At 42.2% G+C, this 22,066-nt stretch overlaps 1 protein-coding gene and 1 long non-coding RNA gene across 2 annotated transcripts; one reads left to right on the top strand and one right to left on the bottom strand.

The window, feature by feature from the left end:
- Nucleotides 1–3,988: 3,988 nt before the first annotated feature.
- Nucleotides 3,989–13,374, top strand: LOC135449574 (dual specificity protein phosphatase 13B-like). The gene is made up of 3 exons (XM_064716736.1): nt 3,989–4,179; nt 4,862–5,082; nt 13,160–13,374. Exons 1-3 carry the CDS (start codon nt 3,989–3,991, stop codon nt 13,372–13,374), a joined length of 627 nt encoding a protein of 208 aa, XP_064572806.1.
- Nucleotides 4,897–11,706, bottom strand: LOC135449575 (uncharacterized). Its single transcript, XR_010440768.1, has 4 exons — nt 11,645–11,706; nt 9,101–9,293; nt 7,807–8,093; nt 4,897–4,984 (listed from the first exon to the last, which is right to left on the bottom strand). It is a non-coding gene; the product is annotated as an uncharacterized LOC135449575 (long non-coding RNA).
- Nucleotides 13,375–22,066: the final 8,692 nt, after the last annotated feature.

The raw sequence follows: 22,066 nt of genomic DNA, 5'->3' as shown, positions 1-22,066 counted from the left end.
CAGAAAAGCCAACATAGGCCCTGGGATGATTAAAATATTTGACACTTGATTGAAATGAGTACATTAACATTTTTCTAGTATACACAGATCCCTCCTTTATCTTGGCATTGGAAAATGCAAGTTAAAGCAGAGGTTGTAAAGGCTTTCTACTAAATATCCTAGACACAAGAGTTGCTTTTTCCTCCTGACTTACCACAGCATCATGCTGCTGGATTTTCTGCTGCTTCATCTCAGCCTTCATACCATCCTCTCAATTTGATCTTGTATCAAGGTAATGTTAAATTGTCAAATTACGCTGACTTTTCATTTTGTGGTTTAATTAAATATCGTGGAATTGGAGAAATTGGATAAAAGGTGGCATATATTTCCAAAGACTGAGATGCCTGTAAAGGAACCTGAAGACTAAAGGCCCTCTCCCCAGCATAGCACTGAATAGCACCAATTCTGTTACAGATAAAGCTGCAGTCAGTGAATTAACTGAAACCCAACCAAAGGTGTATGCAGTCCGTAGGGGCATTCCCTACTGGGCAGATGGGATTCCTAGTCAGGAAGGAGATGTTATCTGGGACCTCTCACAGGGCCACTTTCCTTTCTTCCTGGGATAGTTGATTTATAAGGAACCATTGACCTGGTTGCTCTCATCACCCAACTGCAGCAAAGCCACTAACACCCATCAGTCCAGGGAGGTGGCTACAGGGCCAGGCAGGGATGGTGGCACAAACAGCCTGTTTCTCACTCTGGGTCACTCTGCATCATCAGAGTGACCTGCTTGCAATAGGCCTCTGGTTGCAATCCTCCTGCTAGTTGTAATTAAGGAATTCTATTGCGTAGTACAGATACAATTACAGTTGCAGTACCTGCTAATTCAAAATTAATATAAACAAAATGGCAAAATTTCTCCTATGTAATTGAATAATTACCATAATACAACTCCAGTAGAGGAAAGATCAGGAATGTCTCATGTCATCATCATCCAGCATCATCATCCAGAAACCAGCATTTTAAAACTGTATTCTCATGTCATCGTCATCCAGCATCATCATCCAGAAACCAGCATTTTAAAACTGTATTGCCTGTTCATACAACACACATCTTAGAAACAGATCCACTACAAAAAGTCAGTATAGAAGAAGTGAGCTGAGAATCATTAAAAACATATTTTTTAAATTAACAGCCATCACATTATTACAAATAACCTTTTTCCTTTCACACTAATTTTTTTTAATCTATCCATGTTCATTATAAAGCATTACACATTACATAGCATTGTTTTCCTTAAACATGTCATTTTAGTAATGACACTTGCATGTATAAATTTAGTGAGTTAAGATGATAGACTGATGCCAGAACTGAGTACTCGTTTATTCAGAAAAAAAAAATGTTTTTCTGTCTGTAAATTTCCTATGTAAAGCCATTCTTTTTTCAGTGAATTCAATATTCACCGTATTAGTTGAATAGTCCTACTGAGGCCTCTCTGATTTTGAATAATTCACAGCCTGTTAGTTACAGTCATTTCACATTTGAAATGTGAACTCTAGTCCTTCCTTTTTATTGGATGTAGACTTTACACAAACTGATGCTATTCTCCAGTTAAAAAAATGTGACAAGAATGAAAATGAAATAAGTTTTAAGTTATGAAATAAGTTATGCTCCCTTTTAGAAACAAAACAAAACAGTCTTTGAAGGAGCCCTTTTCCTTAGGTGCACTATATGTCACAGTTATCTGCCCAGCTCCTGTGAGGCTTAGGAAAGCAAGGCTGACAGCAGCCTTCAGTCCTCTGAGGTAATAGGAAAATCAAAGTATTTATACAGTGGAGAGGGCAAGGGAGAAGGATAACAGGCAGTACTGAATAAGAAAATACCAAAAGTTTAAAGCAACTTTACAGGGAGTGAGAAGTGGCCTGGAGTGGCCATTAGACACACTGCAAGGAATTAGGTACATCAAAAAAGGGGAACATTTGCTGCAGATATTATGAGATGGGAAGGATTGGAGAAAGTTGTTATTCTTGAAAATACTTAATGAACTGGCAGATGGCCCTGTGATCAGGGCACAGGAAATCCAAGCCCCATTTCTGCTGCAGATCTCCTGTGTGGGATCAGAGAGGTGTCCAAGATCACCAGCAGGAGCCAGGCAGAGCTGGCACAGGGGACACTGGGGTGGCCAGTGTCAATGCAGCAATCAAAATCAATGGCAAATGCCTGTTCCAGAAGGGAATTCCTCCATGCCCCCTCTTGCATAAAGCCATCCAAAATGATCAAGAACATCTGCTTTTGTTTTCCCAGTAAAAGCTGACACTGGAGGAGATATGCACATTTGGGAGGGGAGCACATTCCGCAGTGGAGCTCTTGGTAATGCTCTTGTAACAATGCAAGACCATTCTGGGAACATCACTTGGTGAAAGCTTACTGTACCCAAGAGGCCAGAGCTGCCATGGAGGTGGCAGGAGAAGGTGTACTGAAATGACAGAGGGCTCCTCTTGGCAGCTGAGTGGCAAGGCAGATCACCCCATGTGCATGGCAGAAGGGTGACTTGTAGGGACCATTCTGTGGCCTGACACTTCCCTCCTTCTTTTCTATGGATATTTCAGGGAATTAGTTGCTTCATTTGCCCTTCAGCAAGGCACATATTTATATGAAGGTGCAATGAGCTCCCACAGCAGACTAGTCCTCAGAGCCTCTTGCTCGGTCTTTGTGCATGTGAAATAAAATTACACCAAAATGTGAACTTAGGGCTAGAGAAAATATCTGGGTGGGAAACTAGGAGAACATTTCACCACAGTTGGTGTTTGAAAAGAAATGGTCAATGAAGGTGCTTGAACTTAAATACAACCTATTTGTTAACAATAGATATGTTCAGCAGAAAGATGCAAGATTTCAGGTTTGCTGTCCTGGACTGTTTTACCCCAAACCACCCCTCAAATCATTTATATACAAGACATGCTTCAGGCAGTGCCAGAGCAAGGCTTTGACTCACTCACTACAACTTCACCCATGTCCTAGACAGGTGTTTCTGTTCTAAGGCTCATGAGTTGACAGACTTCCTACTATCTCTGTAATACAGATATTTCGGTCATTTTTAGCGCATGCAAGAAAAGAATAATATTTTCTTAGAATAGAACCCTGGGAAAAATGTAATTTCTATTACCCTCTTAAAAAATCCTCCCAACAGTTCAAATCTACAGCTAATACTGTAGAGGAACCACTATTTCAAAAGAAATGTACCATATGGAAACAGAGTAATTCCAAAGATAAAATGATGCCTAAAAAAAGTGTTTCTCCTTGTAACTGAAGTACTTGCTTCAAGATTAGAAATGGGATAGCTCTTGGAGGGAGCAGAGAGGAAAGAAATGCAAATTAAAACAACTTACTAAAAAAAATTAGTCAATGCTCATATAAATGCTCAGCTGGAATCACTGTAACTCATCTACATTTTTCTAACATGAGCATTTCTCATGAGGACAAACAGTATGGCCAGTAAATACCATTGGAAAGAACTAAACTACTTGTTACACAGTTTTCCCCATTGAAGTTGACAATTCATAGCTAACCAGTGAATAAGATTTTGCATGACAAATTCTATTCAGTCCAGATCAGTTTATTGAGCAAATCAGAAGACAAATCAGATTAAATGTATATAAGAAAGCCCTAGTTACCTGGTTAAAGGAAAATCTCAGTATACCAGGTTAATTCTTTGTTTCTACACCCTTTGAGTAGATATATTTAAACAAGACATTTTCCATAGCATTACCTCTTTCCATGTGAAAGCAGAAGCCTTGTGCTGGCACATCAAGGGCTGGGCTTTTTCTCTGTGATAATAATAGCATTTAGAATTCCAGACAGTAGTAGGAACTTCCCTGTTTCCTATGAAGAAAATAATCTTTAAAAATATAATGAAGTTTTAATCAACTTTTTGTCAAGGTAGGAGGAAGAAAGGAACCTGTCAGAAATATCTCTGGCTGGTGGTGAATATCTTCTCTCACCTTTCAGGATGGCCTGGGACTCCTTGTGCAGCCAGGACTTACGGCGGCCCAGGATAAGAAGTGCCTCAAGCGGGATGCCCGGCAGTGGGAGCAGCACTGGGACACCGTCCCTGGAGGAGCTGCGGCGCCTGCTCTGCACACACACACACCCCACAGGGCACGTGGATGAAGTCTGGCCAAACCTTTATGTGGGAGACCTGTAAGAGACAGGAAGGGCTGAAGGTTATTGCAACTCTTCCCCCAAATCTTCCACTCTTTATTTAAAAACAGAGAGCTAGGCAGTAATCTGGGACCTCTCACAACAGATCTAAGTGTTGAACAAGATTGAACTATGCAGAGGATGCTGTAGCATAGAGAAAATGCATCCCAGCTGACTAAATATCTCCTGCCTCCTGGTTTCTCCTCCTGCATTAGTGCAGGAGTGACACACTGCAGCAGCCCACTGGAGCTGTGGCATTGCTACTTCAGGCAGTCATGCCAAAGCTGGGTGAAACAGGATTGAGCTCATTTTTCTCCTCCTCACTTTGCCAGATGGCACCAGTCCTCTGAACTGATGAATACTCAGCAGAGGTGACTTGGTGAGAAAGTCTTTGAAATCAGAAAACCCTTAGCTTGTGCAGAAATATCTCCACCACCACCTTTCATCAGCTGAGAACCATCTAAACATATGTTTGGGAAAAAACTGAGGGAAATCTAAGAGTTAGTTTCTTAACAAGTCATTTCTGTCTTAAAGCATTCTGATGAACACTTTGAACCTGATCAACCTGTCAATAAAATAGCCATTACCACTTCCTGCAGTTGTAACAAACCCCCCATCAGCAGCACGTTCTTCCCTGCTTTGCAATGCAGCAGGCAAATCTAATTCCCCTTCTTTCCTCCAGGTACGTCGCTCGCGACAAGGCGCAGCTGAGCCGCCTGGGCATCTCCCACGTGGTGAACGCCGCTGCCGGCAGGTTCCGCATCAACACCGGGCCCAACTTCTACAGCGACTTGCCTGTGCATTACTACGGAGTAGAAGCAGAGGACAACCCCAACTTTGATCTCAGCATTCACTTCTATCCAGTTGCTCACTACATCAGAGAAGCACTGAATTCCCCAAGAGGTAACTAGACCATCTGTGCATGTTGCATATTTTCTGCATAGTAGATAAGCAGGGAAAGGTATTAAATATTATTTAACATAGACCAACTCACCTGCATGTGGGTAAGAATGGAGATATCCAAACAAAGTAGCATCCTACCTGCCTCCTCAACTGTTCTGTTTCACTGAAAGCACTAAACAGGCTTTTAAAGGGGTTCTCCCTATGCCTAGTGTTATTCGTCAGCAAAAGACAAAGCAGCAAGTGTCCTTCATTACCTACAGTGACACCTTGCCCTGGGAAGAAGCACATTATTTGATATTTTCAAATTAGTGATGGGATTTAAAAAAAGACAAGGGCAAGTGTAATATTTGAGTATGAAAATTCAACTACAATGCTACAATCTGTGCAAATCCTACAAACAATAGGGAAGAACTTACTAGAAAGCAATTCTATAGAAGGGAGCAAGCAACATCACCAGCCTAGAATAATGTCATGCTTTTGCTAGAAAATAGGAACACAACCCACTAAATCCTTAGATTCACTAAATACATGCCAGGTGCAACACCAGAGGCTTGGGGCCAATGGGAGATCATTATTATTAAGGGCAAGCCTTCACAAAAGCAAGTCATCGCTGTGCCATAAAACTGTACAGATACTACTCAAAAGTAAGTGATTTAATAACAGTTGCACACTCAGTAAAACTGTTTGCTTGCATCATGGTGAGCTTTAATTTCAATCAGGTTCCTAAAGTACTAATTAGCCAGCTTAATTGTATGCATTGGTAGATCTGATCCACACCCTACTAGCCCCAAAGGGGAGGCACAGTAACTGCAAACAGTGTACCTTCATGCTAGGTACCTGTGCATTTCCTGCTCTTTGGAGGGCTTGTTCTGTTAAAAAATATTTGCCCTTGTGCAACTTAGGGCTGCATTGGGGGAATTTGGATTTTCACCCATTTTTATTACAGCATACGGTATTTGCAATTGAAGTCATTATTGGCAGTGCTCCAGAGAAAGGTAAGATCCAAAATCTATTCATGTGTGTAAAAGCAAAGTTCCAAGTCAATTGACTAAAGACTGAAAACAGCAGATGAATTGTAGAAGCCACAATAGCAAACAAAACTAGTGCTTTGCAAAATGCATGCTGAATTACTAAGTTGTGAATGCAGAACAAGTTACAGCTCAAGGCATATTTATCCCTGCTCCCATGCTTTTAGTATTGCTTTACGGAACTCCATATGGAAGTAGAGTTGTGGGAATGGAGACAAGGTGAAATTTAATCATACACTGTCCAGCTGTTGCTGACATTCATCATTTTGAGGAAAGAGCAACAGTTTAGAAAATATATAAACAAGATGTTCTGGAAGCATAATTTTCTGAGGTACAGAAATTTAGCAGCTAAATACCCATGACCTGTGCAGGGATGAGACAGGGAGGGGATTGTTATTCACATCATTTAGAAGAAGAAAAAAAGTGGTGTTTATTATAAGCAGTGAAATTGAGCAACAAAACAAAATATACCAGGTGACAAGAGGCCTGTCCATATTAAATACAGGATGTAACAAGGTACTACTGCTTGGTTGAGAAGTCATTTAAGACTGCTGCTTAACTGTTACAAGCAAATTCAACATCAATTTTTTTCTTTAACATAAATATATTATCCTTTTTACCTAAGAGGACAAGTCAAAGTTAAGACTGTTTGAGGCACAAATGTATTTAAACCTAAGAATCAAGTACTCATTAGAATTAGATAAGAACTGTTATTTCCATCATGCTTGAAAAAGAAATCTGATGCTTTACACCACAAGTCCAGAAAACAGCATAGACAGATTTATTCCAGATTCCTACCTTAGCTGGACAGAATATTATCTTTGATGATGTAAGGAGTTCATTTTTAAGGCAGTTTCTTAAAACAGAGATGTCAGGATGTGAGCAAAAGGAAGCAGAGACTTGCTCCTACTTGGGAGCTGTTCCTGTCATAGCGGTCAGTGGCTCCATTGCACCCTGACTTCCTTCATAGTCTTTGTTGCAGAAATTAGACAACATGTGCACTACTATTGCAGCCATGCCACATCAGCATTATTTTATGATCCCTACTTCCTTGACTGCCTTTCCTTCAGCACAGCCTGGCAGTTTCTTTGCCATGTAACAGAGCTGTTTGGGAAGGCTCAGACAAGAGCGAACAAATGCACAATCTGTCCCCTTTCCTACAAGGAAAAACATGGAGTTGGGAAAGTACTAGCCTTCTCCCTTGTGGTCAGCCTCAAAGGACAACACCTTGAATATCAATCTTGACCCTTTGAATGGCCACCTGTGCAATTTGCATTTCTCTGGAGTGCAGCTAAACCTGAAGTAAATCAGCAGGACTTTGTGAAGTCTGACAGAAGGAGGAGGGAAAGAGAACTTGATGAAAGCATGTCATGAAAACTATTAAACTAAGACTGTGCTGAGAGGAAGATTCCCAAGTAGAGAGCTTTTTCTTTTATTGACCTCTGAACATGTTTAAAACAATCAGGTTAAAACCACCCATTAAAATCTTGAAATGGCAGACTCTCAAAGTCATTTCCCTTACTCCACTTCAGTAGAGGAAGCGAAAAGCTAGGCTCCCTCTCCTGTCACCTTCTTGTTGTGGGAGTTACGAAAGCTGCTTAACTTTTGAGAAAAGGGTCTTCTTGCTTGCCTCCACTCTAGGTGCATTACATACATCAGACTGACCTCCCACTCTGCAGCAGATGACAGCTCTTACCTGCTCTGACTTGCCACTATTTAAAGCTCTCTGTAGGCTTCTTGCTATTTTCAGCTGTGACAAAACAGATACTGGATTAATCAGGAAATAGGCAGTGGATTCTGCACCTGGCTAAAACCTAACAGGAGATGAGAAAATAGTAGAACAAGCCTCTAGGGCCCATTAGCCCAGCTGAGCTCTCCTGCTGAGCAGAATACTTCAGCTGGATCCAATGAAGTGAAGGCAGCTGGGACATTGACTGTGGGTGACAGATCTGGAGCCTCATCTTAAGCCAAATTGAATCCATCCTGCAAGAAAGCAAGGGCTAGTTTAGGACGTTTAGCTCATTTAATGATGATTAGCAAAAGGACAATAAGTTATTATGTGTTTTAATGACTGATCTTGTTCAACAACATTGAATTTCCTAACTTGAATTTGGCCAACAAAGTTGAATGTGCAAACTTTATCCCTAGTGCAAACCCTTTGATGTTAGTAGAGTTACAGCAGGCATGAGCTGGATAGAATATCCATAATCCGCTGTTAAAAACCAAGTATTATTGTTCTGCACAAATCCCAGACAGATGACAGTTATTGTCTGCCTCTGCAAAAAGTAGCTTGAGATGTGTGGTGCAAAATTTCAAATAAGGATTGCAAGATTTAATAATGCCAGAAGCTAAGTGCCCCTACTTCTCCTCAGTTAATCCCATTATTCCTAAGGGATCCTGTTTCATGCTCAGAGAGGAGGTTGCAACATGGTCCCCTAATGTGGGACCAGTCCAACTTCTTTTTGCACTGTATGTTAAATCAGATGGGGGTGGGGAAGACAGAGTTGGAAGCTGACAGCTCATGGCAGGGATTCTGTGGTGTGGGAGATGCGGTTATAACCTCCTTGCCTACAACACGGCAAGGGAGCTCTGTGAGGGCTGCTCCCCGTGGCTGTGCTCCAGCAGCCACCAGCAATCCCAGCCTGAGTGCTGGGACCTCTCAGCTGCCTCCTGCGTGGGGCTGATGGAAAGGCTGGAATCACCCACCACAGCCAGCCCACCACAGCCATCCCATGATGGAACGGCTGGAATCGCCCACTGCAGCCAGCCCACCACAGCCAACCCACGAGGGAACAGCTGGAATCACCCACCACAGCCAGCCCAGGATGGAACTGCTGGAATCGCCCACTGCAGCCAGCCCACCACAGCCAGCCCAGGATGGAACGGCTGGAATCACCCACCACAGCCAGCCCAGGATGGAACGGCTGGAATCGCCCACTGCAGCCAGCCCACCACAGCCAACCCACGAGGGAACAGCTGAAATCACCCACCACAGCCAGCCCATGAGGGAATGGCTGGAATCGCCCACCACAGCCAGCCCATGAGGGAACGGCTGGAATCACCACTGTAGCCAGCCCACGGAGCAGAACTGCCTCAGGCGCTGGTCACATGCAGGATGCCACCAGGGGTTCAGAGTGTCACTTCACCCGTTTGCAGCCACTGCTAAGAGACGAGGGTCTGACCCTGTAAACAGAACCAAATAGTAACACAGCTTTTGTTTCCTTACTCAAGTTTAACATTCAATTTGTTTGCTAAAAATAATCAGACAGTAAATTCAAATCTGCTTTCATTAGAGCAATTTTACATTAATTAAATCATTTCACATGACTGATTTTTCTGCAACAAACAAGTCATTTTATTGTCAATGTACCAGCATTTATCATAGCCCTTGTTTCACTATGCACAGAGGTTAACAACGTTGGAATACATATTGCACTTGTAAAAGAGATAATATACCTAATCCTCATGGGAACAGGTGATTAGACAACCATGCAGATTAGGACCAAGGTCATTACTTGGGGCTTGTCCAGGTTTTTGCTGAGACACCTTCTAAAGCACTTTGCTAATAGAAGAGAACTCTTCTGAAGTGCAGATAAGCCAGAGAAACATGGAAGAAAATTCAGTGCATTCTTTTTGGACACAGTCTTCTCTTAGACACGGACACAAAACAATAGAGAGCCAGCCTGTACAAGCAGGAGTCTGGCATTTGTTCTGCTTTCTGTGCCTCCAACAAAAACACAACAGGCAATATTTAACAGCAGCATTTATACCTGTGCTCAGTTTGGTCTTCAGTTCAAGACTGCTAGTGGGGCAGAACATTTTCAAAGGCAGAAGACTTCATACAGGTGAGGGGGGAAGGACTCAAACAATTTTACAAAAACTAGATTCAGAACATCAAGTCTCCCATCCCCCATCCAGTTTATGCACAAATTTAGATTTAATTTCAAAATATATAGTGATGCAAAATAAATCTAACATCAAGGCCAGTTCTTTCTGGTATTTTTTTCTCTTTTTTTTTCCCTTATAATGCAGTTCAAGCCATAAATTCTTTTTGTTTTAGTTTGAGAGTGCTGGTAGCTTAGAAGTTTTCAGATAAGGACAAAAAAAAAAAAAAACAAAAAAACAAAAAACAACCCAAATAAAACCCCAAAAAAACCAACCAAAAAAAAAAAAACTCAAAAAACCAAACAACCCAACCAAATGAAAAAGAGTCATTCTGAGAAAAATTTCAGAACATTTTGTTTCTTGGCTTCTGTTATTTGGGGTGCACATTTTGGGTGAATATCTGGATTTCCCATTCCTGCCGACACACTGCATTTAGGCCTCCAGCAAACTACTGAGGTAAAGATTTTTCAAAAATCTTGTGGCCTAGCCGTTTTTGCAGTATTCTTCAAAGTGAAATTGTCCTCCTGATTCCTTTATGCTCCTCTGAAAATCTCAGACCAGGGTTATTTGGATCCCAAGCCTCTCCTCTGGGGAAGATAATGCAGCATACATACCCTACACGGCTGGTGGAAAGGCTAATGGAAGAGCAGCACATAGAATAAGAAGTCTGATGGAAGTTCAAACTAGCATTATTATTAGCAGGGGTGCAAAACATTTCTCCATATGCCCATAAAAAGCAGGACTTCACTTCCAAGAATTTACATGAAGTTAATGAAATTGACAGACATAAGCAATTTAACTTGAAGAAGGGCACCAATATCTCAGTAAATTCTATGAAACTGCATCTGGATGAGAAAACAGAAATAGAAATTCTGGAAACTGGCCTTGCATTGGAAAACCTCTTCCTTCCCCCAAAGGTTTGGTGCCTGGTCCAAGTCTGCTGTCACCAGAGCTGTTTTTGCCACTTCCTTGGAGACTATATTTGTCCCTTTATTTCTACCGAAGACATGTCTATCTTTAGAGCTGTGCTCGGATTTCTCATGCCAGGATAATGAGAGGTGGCTGTGTCACATACATTGTGGAATTCAACACTTCTCTCAACCTGCTGGCCAGAGCAGCTTTTCACAACACATGCTCACCCTCTCTGAGCATGTGGTTGTGCCATCATCATTAGTCAGAACTAGAATGGTTGCTAAATTACATACTGTGTCATAAACAAAATGGGATTTAAGATTAAAAGCTGTGCACAAAGTACCCAGAATTAACACCTAGGGTGATGGGGGCAATCAGTCTGAGGGTTTTGTCTGGATCTAGGCTCATCATCCAACAAGGATATTTTTGTCTTGCTCCCTAGTAATAGAGAGATTAAGATGCTGTAAGCACAAACAAAACAAGGAACTCACCATAAAAAGCTGTCTGTTCTTTCTACCTCTCCTTACATTTTGCAGAGAAGCAGCATCTGAGATAATCTATTCCATGTCCAGAGGAAAAAAGTAACATGGGATTGTCGTCGCTGATTTTTCATCTTTTCTGGATATAAACTGTACAGCCACTAAATTGCATTTTGTACAGCTATACAATGAATCAACAAGAGACCACATATGTGACAGTCTAAAAAAAAAAAAAAAACTCAGAAAAGTAGAAAATACCTTATTTCAAACTTGTAAAGAATTCCAGTGAAGAAATGTTCAGAAGTTTCCATGCTAAAAAGACATTTTCTTCAGCTGCTTTAATGGGAGATTGTCCATTTGGTAGTCAGAAGTTAATATCTGCTTCTAATCACTTGTTACTCTACTAATGCTGAGTTGCTGGGTTACAGTCTCTGTGAGAAAAATAGACCTGATTGCAGCAAAGGAGAAGAGAACTTGAAAATGTTCAGGCATGGTTATAATTGAGTAGAACAGTTATACAGCAATTGAGTTTCACTCTCAGTTAAAAATTTCTCATTTATCTTACCATGTTTATGAAAGTTGAAGCATTTTACAATATTTACAGGATGCAAATTTTCAGGTTTTGAAATGAGCTCTTTGTTTACATCTAGAGGGAAAGGACCACAAACCTGAATTCTTCCATCTGAGGGCAAAATTTTCCTTTAAATAAAAAACTTTCTTTAATTTCAAATAAGACCATTTAAAAAATATTCATTTAAAAATATTAATCTCCTTCCAATGGATCACACATTAGAAACCTAGGAGGCAGTTGCCATACAGAATTGAGCTTCTTAGGCTGCTGCCATTCATGATCACAACAGGAAAACCAAAAGCAGAGCAGGGGGAAGGACGGAGTTACCCTGCTGGATCTCTGGAAGGTGTTCCCTGAGGAACACCTTCCTTATAGCAACCTCACTTATAGTAACAGAGGAAGGACTCATCATGTTACTCTTAATGAATTCCTAATGAAGATGCACACCTTGTACTGAAATCTCTGGAAAACTAAAAACATTTCATACACTGTCTTCCTATGGTCACTTAATAAACAGGGGGAAATAGAGGCATTAGGGAAGGACAGTGATTAGTATGGGGTAGGCTATAGAAATAAAGATGCATAAGTGTGCTGGTGCAAATGCCATATACAAACAGCTGTTCTTAATGATAATGCTTATTTTCTTCACACGCTTGCAAAAAAGCCTGAGCAGCAGTCAGCACCCTCAGAAAGCATTTCTGCCCTAAGCAAGAAGAAAGAAGAATTTCCAAACCAGGAGTGTTGCTGTAACAGCACTGAGCAATCCTGAGCATTGCACTTCTGAAATCCCAAGTTTCCAGGCCCTCTAGTAGTAAGTAACCTGCCAAGGCTGCTTCCCACAGCACGGCCATCAAGCGTGAACTCATGAAACTTTGCCAGCAAGTACATCACTCCCAAAACCACACATGAGCAAGCAGGGACACAACGGATGGCAGGCTGGGCAGGAGGGATAAGGGTGTGCTGTCAGGCTGACAACTAAGCTCAAACAAGCAACCATGGATCCTGGAACACAATTAGGAATTTTCTGTCCCCAGCCAGTAAAACCCCATGTTCCCCAACCAGGGGAACTGTGCCAGGGCTGCTCTACAGGGCTGTACACCTCGCTTGCCCATCTCTAATACCAGCTTCCATCGCCGCTCCAGTGCAATAACCTCCATCATGAGGCCTGCTGGCATAATTGCAACTCTCTCTCCTTTTCCTAGGCAAAGTTCTGGTTCACTGTGCAATGGGAATCAGTCGGTCTGCAACTCTGGTCCTGGCTTTCCTAATGATCTGTGAAGGTCTGTCCCTCACCGCCGCCATTCAGACTGTGCGCTCCCACAGAGGCATCTGCCCCAACTCCGGCTTCCTCCAGCAGCTTCGGGACTTGGACCTCCGGTTAGGGAGGGGCTCAGGCAGAGGAGCAGAGGCCTGCTAGCGCCAAGAAGCAGCTTTGTCTCCTGGCACCAGCCCAAGAGATGCTGCCCTCTCTGAAGAGTGCAAGGATGCTGTCAGGACTGCTCTGTAGCTGCATGGAGAAACTCTGGGGAAAGGCCGAGCATGAGCAAACTCTTAGGAACTGTCAGGCATATATTTTTTGCATAAGCACGCTAATTGGAAAGAAAATGGAATAAAGAAGGATTCAAGCTGGCAGTTTTGCTCACCTGGGCCTGTTTATTTAACTACCTGTTGGGCAGGGCACAGGGAGCAGCTGGGTTTTCATACAGAATTAAAAGTCAGCACAGTCGACTTGAAAAAATACTTCTTACTTGCTTATAATTGCATTTATTTGGCAAGAGGGAAAATGACTAAACTAGTAAAATAAAAGGAAAGCATAAGGCTTTTAAGCAAATCTTTAACATTTCACATCCAGCTGGCTTAGGGTGAGACTGCAGGTTTTGCAAGCTGACATGGTCCTTTGGTCTGACATGGTGACACTAGTTAGGATCCAATTCAGACCATGGGCTCCCTCTGCTACAAGCCACGGAGGCTTTTGCTGGACCTTCACAAGTCCTTTTTGCTTCAAATCTGTGGCAAATACTCAGAACCTAAGGACCATGAAGTCCTCAGGAGCCAGCTCGAGCTCTGAAGCAGACGCTGCACCCTGGGGCCCAGCTGTCGACAGCCTCTCTGCTGGTCAGAGGGGAAGGTGTCCCCTTGCACGCATGGAGCAAGGAGCACACCCAGGGCACACTGCCCACGGGCACACTGCAGGGCAGCACAGTGCCAGACAAATATCCTCCTCTGAGCTTGCAACCCGACACTTGAAATCACATTCCCCACATTTCCCTGTTTTAATGGAAAGTCAGAACCTAGTGTCGTCATGTCAGAGCAAAAATGAGCAATGCCTCTAACAAATCCAAAGCAGCAGCTCTGCATTTCAATTACTCTTTTACGCCCAATTGGCCACATTTAATCTTGTGAAGAACTCGAAGCAGATATTTGCTTCAGTGCAATTACAGCCACATACAGAACATTGGCAAATGCAAACAATATAGAATTTCCACTTGACGGCAGATTAATTTGGTGTGATGTTTTCCCTCGAGAAGTCTTAAAGGCTCTCAGTTCTGAAAGTACCCTGCAGTTTGTATTTATAGCACCATGGATGTTGAACAGAAAGAGGGAAGCATATACTCTTCTGAACTGAAGTTTCTTTTACCTCCATACATTAAAAATATTAACTGAGCATAGCACACCTTCGCTGCATTTCTCATAATGCAATATGGAAACATGATTTCCCTGCAGAGTCTATAGAGGAATTCAGGTAGTATTTCCACTTTCATAAACATATTAAGCAAAGCATAGCAATGCTACAGACTAATTTCCTCTCAGGGAACAAAGGCACAGGTCTTCCCTCCAGAAAGGGTCCCATCCTTTGAGACTGGAGTAAGCAGTCAGAAGCAAGGTCATAGCTAATGATGGAAAAAATCAGGTTATAGTTTTCACAGGCCGCTTATTGCCTGCCACAGCAAGGAGATTAGATTTCAGTACACATGGTGACTGAACCACTCCTGGCACTTGGGTCGCTTCCACCTTGGTCTGTCTGGGGATTCTTTTTTATTGCAGACCATGCTGAAGCTGTTTTCTGAGTGGTGCTTTCAGTTGCCTTACTAACCACTCCCTTCAAGCCTCTGTAACTCGACCCATGCCAATCCCTATATTAAAGCACGCGGGGTGTATGCAACACAACAGTCCAAAATCTCCATGCATTGAGCCCATCAGGACAGGTCATAATTTCCAGTGCATTGCACATCTGGAAACATATGTGGCTGCAGGGCAGAACTTAAATGAACAACTTGTGAGATTGACTGAGCCTAAAGTTACCCCAGATGAGGCCTGCTGGCCATTGCATGACTATTTTAGCCAGCCAGGGCAGGCCATAGATTTCCCTGCCACCCATGACTTGCAGCTGGGATCAGTACATCTGTCTGGAGCTACAGTGTGCCAGGTAAGCTAGGGCTCTGGCAGAGCAGGGCTTCTGGCTCTTGTCACCATTACAGGTGTACAGTAGAAGCTTCCTCTTCAACATGGGGGAAAACCCAACCAAACAATAAAAACAAGAGGACCAAAAAACTCAAGACCAAAGAGAATAATCCAATCCCAGATCAAAAAAATTCTTTTCTAGATGTGCCTGAGCTATTCTGAGTGTTTGCATAGCTCTGAAGTATAGACAGTGAGAGGCAGGTCCCCCATCTCCTTCCGGGTTCTCCACCCTTCAGGAGACAATGTTCCTGAGCCCACCATTAGCTCCCTTCTCTGTGAGGGTGGCAGCACCATGAAGTGGCCTAGCAGGGGCACAGGGGCAGGGTCTGTATTGATGACAATTGAGTCCTAACCTCTGACCCACGTGTCCTGCACACTGAGGTTTATTGCCCCTGTGCTTAGTTAAAAAAAAGCCTCTTAAAATTGCAGCTGAAATCAAGGCAGAATGAAAACAATACTGTTGCAGATACGTCTTGGGGTATAATTTCAAGACCCAGAGTTGTAAGCCACCAGCTCAGCCTGAGAACTGAGGAATAACTTCCTTCCCCCACAGCCACCCATGCCAGCATGAGGTGTTCAGTCCTGGCGGCAGCTGCCCCTTGCACTGCTGCCGAGTCAGCTGGAAGGAGCCCCACTCAGCCCTGCAGGTTTGGTGCCTCTGTGGCACTTGCCCAGTGCCCTGGTTAAACATTTCCTGCCCAAGCTACATCAGTTGAGGCCACAGGCAGGCTGGACACAATTGGAACAGCAGAGATGTTAATGGGCAGTGGCAGTGACACTGCTACCATTTCCATGAACACCCTTACCTGGTGCAGAGCAAATGCTCAGGTTTATTTATGAACACCTGCCCATTCTGTCCTTTTGAAGGAGAAGCCTTGAGCATTTTGGTGGGGTTGGTATGCCTCCCTCACAAAAACTCTGCCAGGAAGGATGGGTGCTTTAGCCCCCTTTTGCAGACAGGACACCTGAAGTTTGCCTGAGCTGCAGCAGGATGTTTGGGGAAAAGCACAAGAGGACTGCTCCGCTGCCTCCAGAACTGGCACAAAAGCATGAGAGGAGTTTTCTCACTTAGGTATCTTGCCTTCACTAACTTTTCCTCTCAGACTTGCAGCAGTGATACAGAGAATATTGCCATGGGCATGTCTGCACTGTGTTATTTATCCTTTGGATTTGTGCTTAGGGTTTTATTTGTAAAAGGAAAATGAGGCCATAAATCTGCTGTGCAAGGAGCCAAGGGAAGAGAGGACAGAAATTTTCAACAAGTTTCATGCAAAGAGATGGTGCCAAGGACAGGTTTCCCATTGAAAGAAATGCCAGCCAGGATATTGTCCAGGTACTCACCATGTGTAGTGGCAACAGCCGAGAGTGTCAGCCTTTTTCTTGCAGGTGCATTCATTCATTCCTCCTTGCACAGGTCGCTTTGGAGTTGCTGCAGCAAGGATGGCTCTCCTATGGGAGCATCTTGATCCTTAGCTTTTGCTTTCAGCACATACAGGACTGCTCTTTGGGTACAGCACCCTAAATAACCCCCCATGGCTGTAAACAAGGGTGGAGGGGAGCAGTGTCGGGCAGACCCCAGTTCTGCATTACACTGCCCTGTTCCAAGTTAGCCCATGGCTCCAATTCCACTTTAACCTTGGCACTGCCCACCAAGCCCAGGCGACATTCTCCTGCATTGCCCTGATGCCTAGACCAGATCTGCCCAGCTGCTGCCAGCCCCACCAGAATTGCAAAGTACTGTCAAGCCCACTTGTGAGACTTGATCCTCCTCCCATTTTCTTTTGTCCTGCATTTTTCTGATAACAATGCGATGTGTTACTGTGGAAAGGGGCTTCAAAACAGCTTGTGCTTTGCAAATTTACTTCGTAGTCTAAGGTTCAAACAGTATGTGCAGTTTCTGAAGCCAAGTCAAACAGGAATCCAGGGCCTATGGGACTTTCAGCATTTAAGTTTTCTTTAGGCTACAATTATTTTGCTTAGAACCTAGACCCTTGATCTGTTGCAGGAGGCTGCAGTTTAATAAAGTCAAACAGTTTGCTCTTTGCGATGTACTATTTGCAGTACAAGTATCATTGAGTTACAGTGCTCCCCCTCACTACTGCCTCCTGGAACCTCAACTGTTTATATACAGAAAGCACTCTCAGGAAGCACTCCTAAAAATACCCAGCAATGTTAGCTGAGGATTTGGCTTTGTCTCTCCTCCGCCTGCTTCTGCCTCCATAACATCCTTCCGTCATCTTGATGCTCAACAGCCCCAGCTGTTCAAGCAAACTTTTCCCTGCCTCATTCTCTAAAAATTGTCCTTTTTCTTCGTCCTCTGCCAGTAGCTATTCTCCAACCTGCCTCAGAGCAGCTTCTGTGATATTGCCGTATCTTGTCTTATCAGAGTTTTCTCATTTGATTACTAAATTAAAGTCCCTGACAATTTCTCCAAACTTTTGAGCTCTGCCCGCATTTCAAACAATAAGGTTGTGGCAACTGAGGGTGATAACAGTACCTGAAAAAGAATCACATCTTTTACCTTACTTTGTAAAGGGGCATCTGAATATTGCAAAACAAGATGCAGTATTCTCCACAGTTTAACTTTTGAAACAACTCTCAGGGAAGTTACTCTGAAGATAAAAGCATATCCCAATGGAAATACCATTTCAAATAAAAATATTTTCACAATAGTACAAATAGAAAATCTGCACAAATAAGTCCAGTCAGCTGATAAAAACATCAGTTCTTAAACATAGCAAGACTGGGATTCAGCTCACACTTTTCTGATCTGTCTGTTGCTTAAGATGTGGGCAGAGCCTCCTCTCACACAAAATGTTACTTCTCAAGGAATAGGGTCTCCAATCACTGCCAGTCATCGTCATGACCACAAAGATCTTCCAGCACATTATGCAGACATCCAGACAGACCAAGTTCATAGCACCACAAAGGATCTTTGATGCTTCTGTCTATCCACACATCAGCTGTTGAGTTGAATGTTTCTCTTCTGTAGGTATTCAGCTGGCAGACACCGAAAATGAAAGCTCAGTAATTCTGCTGTTGTAGAGAATAAGATCTAGTGTAGTTATTTCCAGTGTAAAACACTTCTGACAGTTGCTGTTCTACAAACCATTTTCTATGAAAAGAAAGCATCTAATTCCTCCTAATTCAATAACAGTTATAACTCATCAATTATTCTAATATTAAATATAAAAAATGAAATATTCACAAACATTTACAACCAAAATGATCCATCAAAGCCCCTAAGATTGCTTTTGGAAGATCAACAGCTCTTCAACAAAAATTCCCAAGAAGCACAGAACTATAAGAAGTGAGACACTGAAAATTTTTGCATCAACATCATGTAGGTTGCTTAAAATGAATAAATAAATAAATCAGTTCTTTACAAAAACCCCACCCATCATTGGAAGACCATCAGCCAGTTAAGAGTAAGCAAGAAATTATTTGCTCAGCTCTGGTGACAATTGGCTGTTACTGGAGTTATTCTGACACATTGTTTTCAAGAACATCTGTTTCTACTCTGACTCCTTTAACTTTCAGATGTGAAAAACAAAAGCTCGTTTTCAAGCCATGTCTCCCATCTTTAGTTGGCAACAGTTGCATGATTATGAAGTTATTGTTGTGCTGGGTGATCTGTTTGTCAGTTTATATTTTCCTATCATATCTATTTTTAGCTATTCATTAGTATTACTTGGAGCCTCTCCTATAAATCTTAAACATTTATAGCACATCTCGACAATTCATCAAATGGAGCCAACCTCCAAGGAAAGGAAACCCAAACCACTTCCCCTGCTCAGCTGAATGAGATTCAGATCCTTGTCTTTTAAACTTGAAACTCAACATTTTCCCATCTGCTCTTTATACACAACAGCCCTTTTGCTCTGCATCAGTATTTTATTCTCCATTCATAACTTTTTACTTCCCTCCAGAGGTTTCCTGATGCTTTTAGTCTGCTGGACTCATAGAAGACTTGAATTTTGGAAGGTTTCTCCCCCCACACTCCATTGAAGGGGAAAAATAATCATTCAGCAATGAATGGCCACTTTTCATTGCTCATTCACAAGAGAGACACAGCAGGATCCCAGGGCTGGACTCAAAGACAATTTTCTTTGCTATTCTCACTAGAGGGAAAAATATTTTATCAGAGGCTATTCAAACAAAGAATATTCGGAGAATTAAATTTACTTTTTGTTCTATTCATTGACTTGCATTTCCAATCCTCTGTGTATGTGTAACTATCAAAAAGCTGCACAGTTTCCTTGGCTATGGCCATGCTTGGAGGTACCAGTACACGTGACTTGGCTAGGTCACTCATGCACAGAACATTTCTGTAATGGCCAACAAGATGAAGATTTAAAGAAATAATAACCAGAAGATGTTCCCTAGCCAAGGGCTTTGCAGAAGGAAAATCTGCACTGGTGAAGACCTCCTCTCTTCATCCAGGCAGCACTTGGCTGCAGGGAGAGGCTGCATCCCAGCTCCTGGATCCTGGGATCAAATAGTGTCACAGGCCAGGGGAGACTGCTCTCCTCCTCCTCAGCTGTCCTAGGAAGTCTCAGCTTTGCAACCCCTGCACAGGTGAAAGCTAAGGAACACATTTCTCAGATGCAACTGCTAATTGTCTGCATGTAATTAGCTTATACCTGACTAGAATACAAAACTGATTAAAAACCAGTGACCATCTTTTTCATTTCCTACATATTTGAATTAATCAAAAGAGACATAACATAACAAGAAATGAAAACTGTACCAAGGAAAACATTTCTGGCATGCATGTTAGTCTCAGAGTGCTTTTAATTTAAACGGTTCATCTGATCAGGCAGAATAGCAGGATGTGGCTCTTCAAGGAGGTAGGGAGTGCTTGGAAGAAGTCAGTAACACAAAGGAATATCTAGATGTTTACAGTTAAAATTGTTTTCTGTCAATTCACACCATTCTTCAATTTGCCTGATGTCTTTCCCTACTGTCAATTTCTTTGCAAGAAAAAAAGAATTAGTTTATACTTGGTTATACCTCCATATGGTTACATGCTGATTTTACCATCACTATTAACCTCCAGCAAGTCCTCCAGTTTCTAATCCAGCCTGTTTCACACCAGACATACGTCAACTTCACAGCATCTCTGCTGTGCCACTTCCTTTTGGCCAGATGTCACGTACCAGTGCCATAGCAGAATGACTGGACAGCCATCCAAAAGCATTTTAACAGACAAATATGAAAATATCTTTCTCAGGCTGGTCACTCAGTCATCCCATTGCTCAGAAATGTTTGCCTGCCAAAAAATGTACTGGTCCGCTAAAAAATAAAGAAAGTAATTTTGGGCTACTTGGGAAAAAATCTCAAAAATCTCAAAATGTACTGGTCTGCTAAAAAATAAAGAAAGTAATTTTGGGCTACTTGGGAAAAAAATCTCAAAAAAATCTACATATTCCAGTAGTTTTCCCATGCAATGTTTTGGAAGTGCATTTCAAGAACTCTGTGACTATGCTGGCAGAACATTGCAACACAGAATACCAACTTACAATGTAGAAGTTATATTTTGAAAAGAAAAAAGCAAACTATGCAGGCACAATTATTCAGAGATGAGAGATTACAACAGCAAACCCAAGCTTGTCAAAGAAAGCACCATCATGTCAGCATCCCCTCCCCACTCAAACCACTCTTCCCATGAAAAGAAGTATGCCAAATGCTTCACAATTCTTTCAAATTAAAACAACAAGATTAAACTGAAGATTGACACAAACTACAAGGTTCAAATTCTATCCAGATTTCCCTTAGCACTAGACATTTACAACTCTGGCTTCTTAAAAATTTATTATGGTAACGGCAGTCTTGAATCCTGGCTAGACTTAGATACATGCAAATGACCCCTGTATGTACCTAAGCAAGAACTGTATTTCTGCCAGCCACAGATGTCTAGAACTCTTGTATCACACACATATACATCTCTGCCCATTGTGAGAATGTCTTTATAAAGCATGGGATTTTATTATTTGTCTTAAAGTTCATTGTTTTCATTATTTTCTTGACAAGGGTAATAAACTTAAATTCCACCTCCACTTCCTTGTCAAGGAAAGCTGAGAATCTCTGGTAGATTTAGAAGTATGTACCATGTTACAAGATATGGAAAAAAAGCTCCAAGAGTAGAGTCCTGCCACCTGGCACACCATGTCCTAGAGCTAAAGCAGCTGGGAGCATATGCTGTTTCATTGATTTGGCTATGCCTTATAATGAGCAGTGCCAGTGGAGGATGTATACACACATATATATTACAGCATCATCAACATCCGTGACATTGTGACACTTAAGAAATCTTTTCATTTACCAATGCCTCTAGTCTCTGCTTTGTTAGCTCTGGGAAGGAGCAATCCTCTGTGAGCTGTTGGTCACACTAAGTTCCTTACTCAAACCAAGATCATTCCCACCAGAAAGTGGAAATTTGACCAAACCCTGTGTTATCACATACAAACTGATGGAACAAATTCCTGAAGGGGATTGTTTCCTGACAGAGCCATAGCCAATCAATTTTTTTTAAACATATGGAAAGACTGTAGAATAATATGATTTATTCAAGGCTTTAGTCTTCCAAAGGCATATTTAGCTACATTACCCCATAAGATGCATGAATTGCCCAATTTTGGAGCTAT

The sequence above is a fragment of the Zonotrichia leucophrys genome, chromosome 6 (assembly GCF_028769735.1).
Source record: "Zonotrichia leucophrys gambelii isolate GWCS_2022_RI chromosome 6, RI_Zleu_2.0, whole genome shotgun sequence".
NCBI lineage: Eukaryota > Metazoa > Chordata > Aves > Passeriformes > Passerellidae > Zonotrichia > Zonotrichia leucophrys.
Note: the sequence above shows the minus strand (reverse complement) of the source record. Positions and strands in the feature narration are given on the sequence as shown.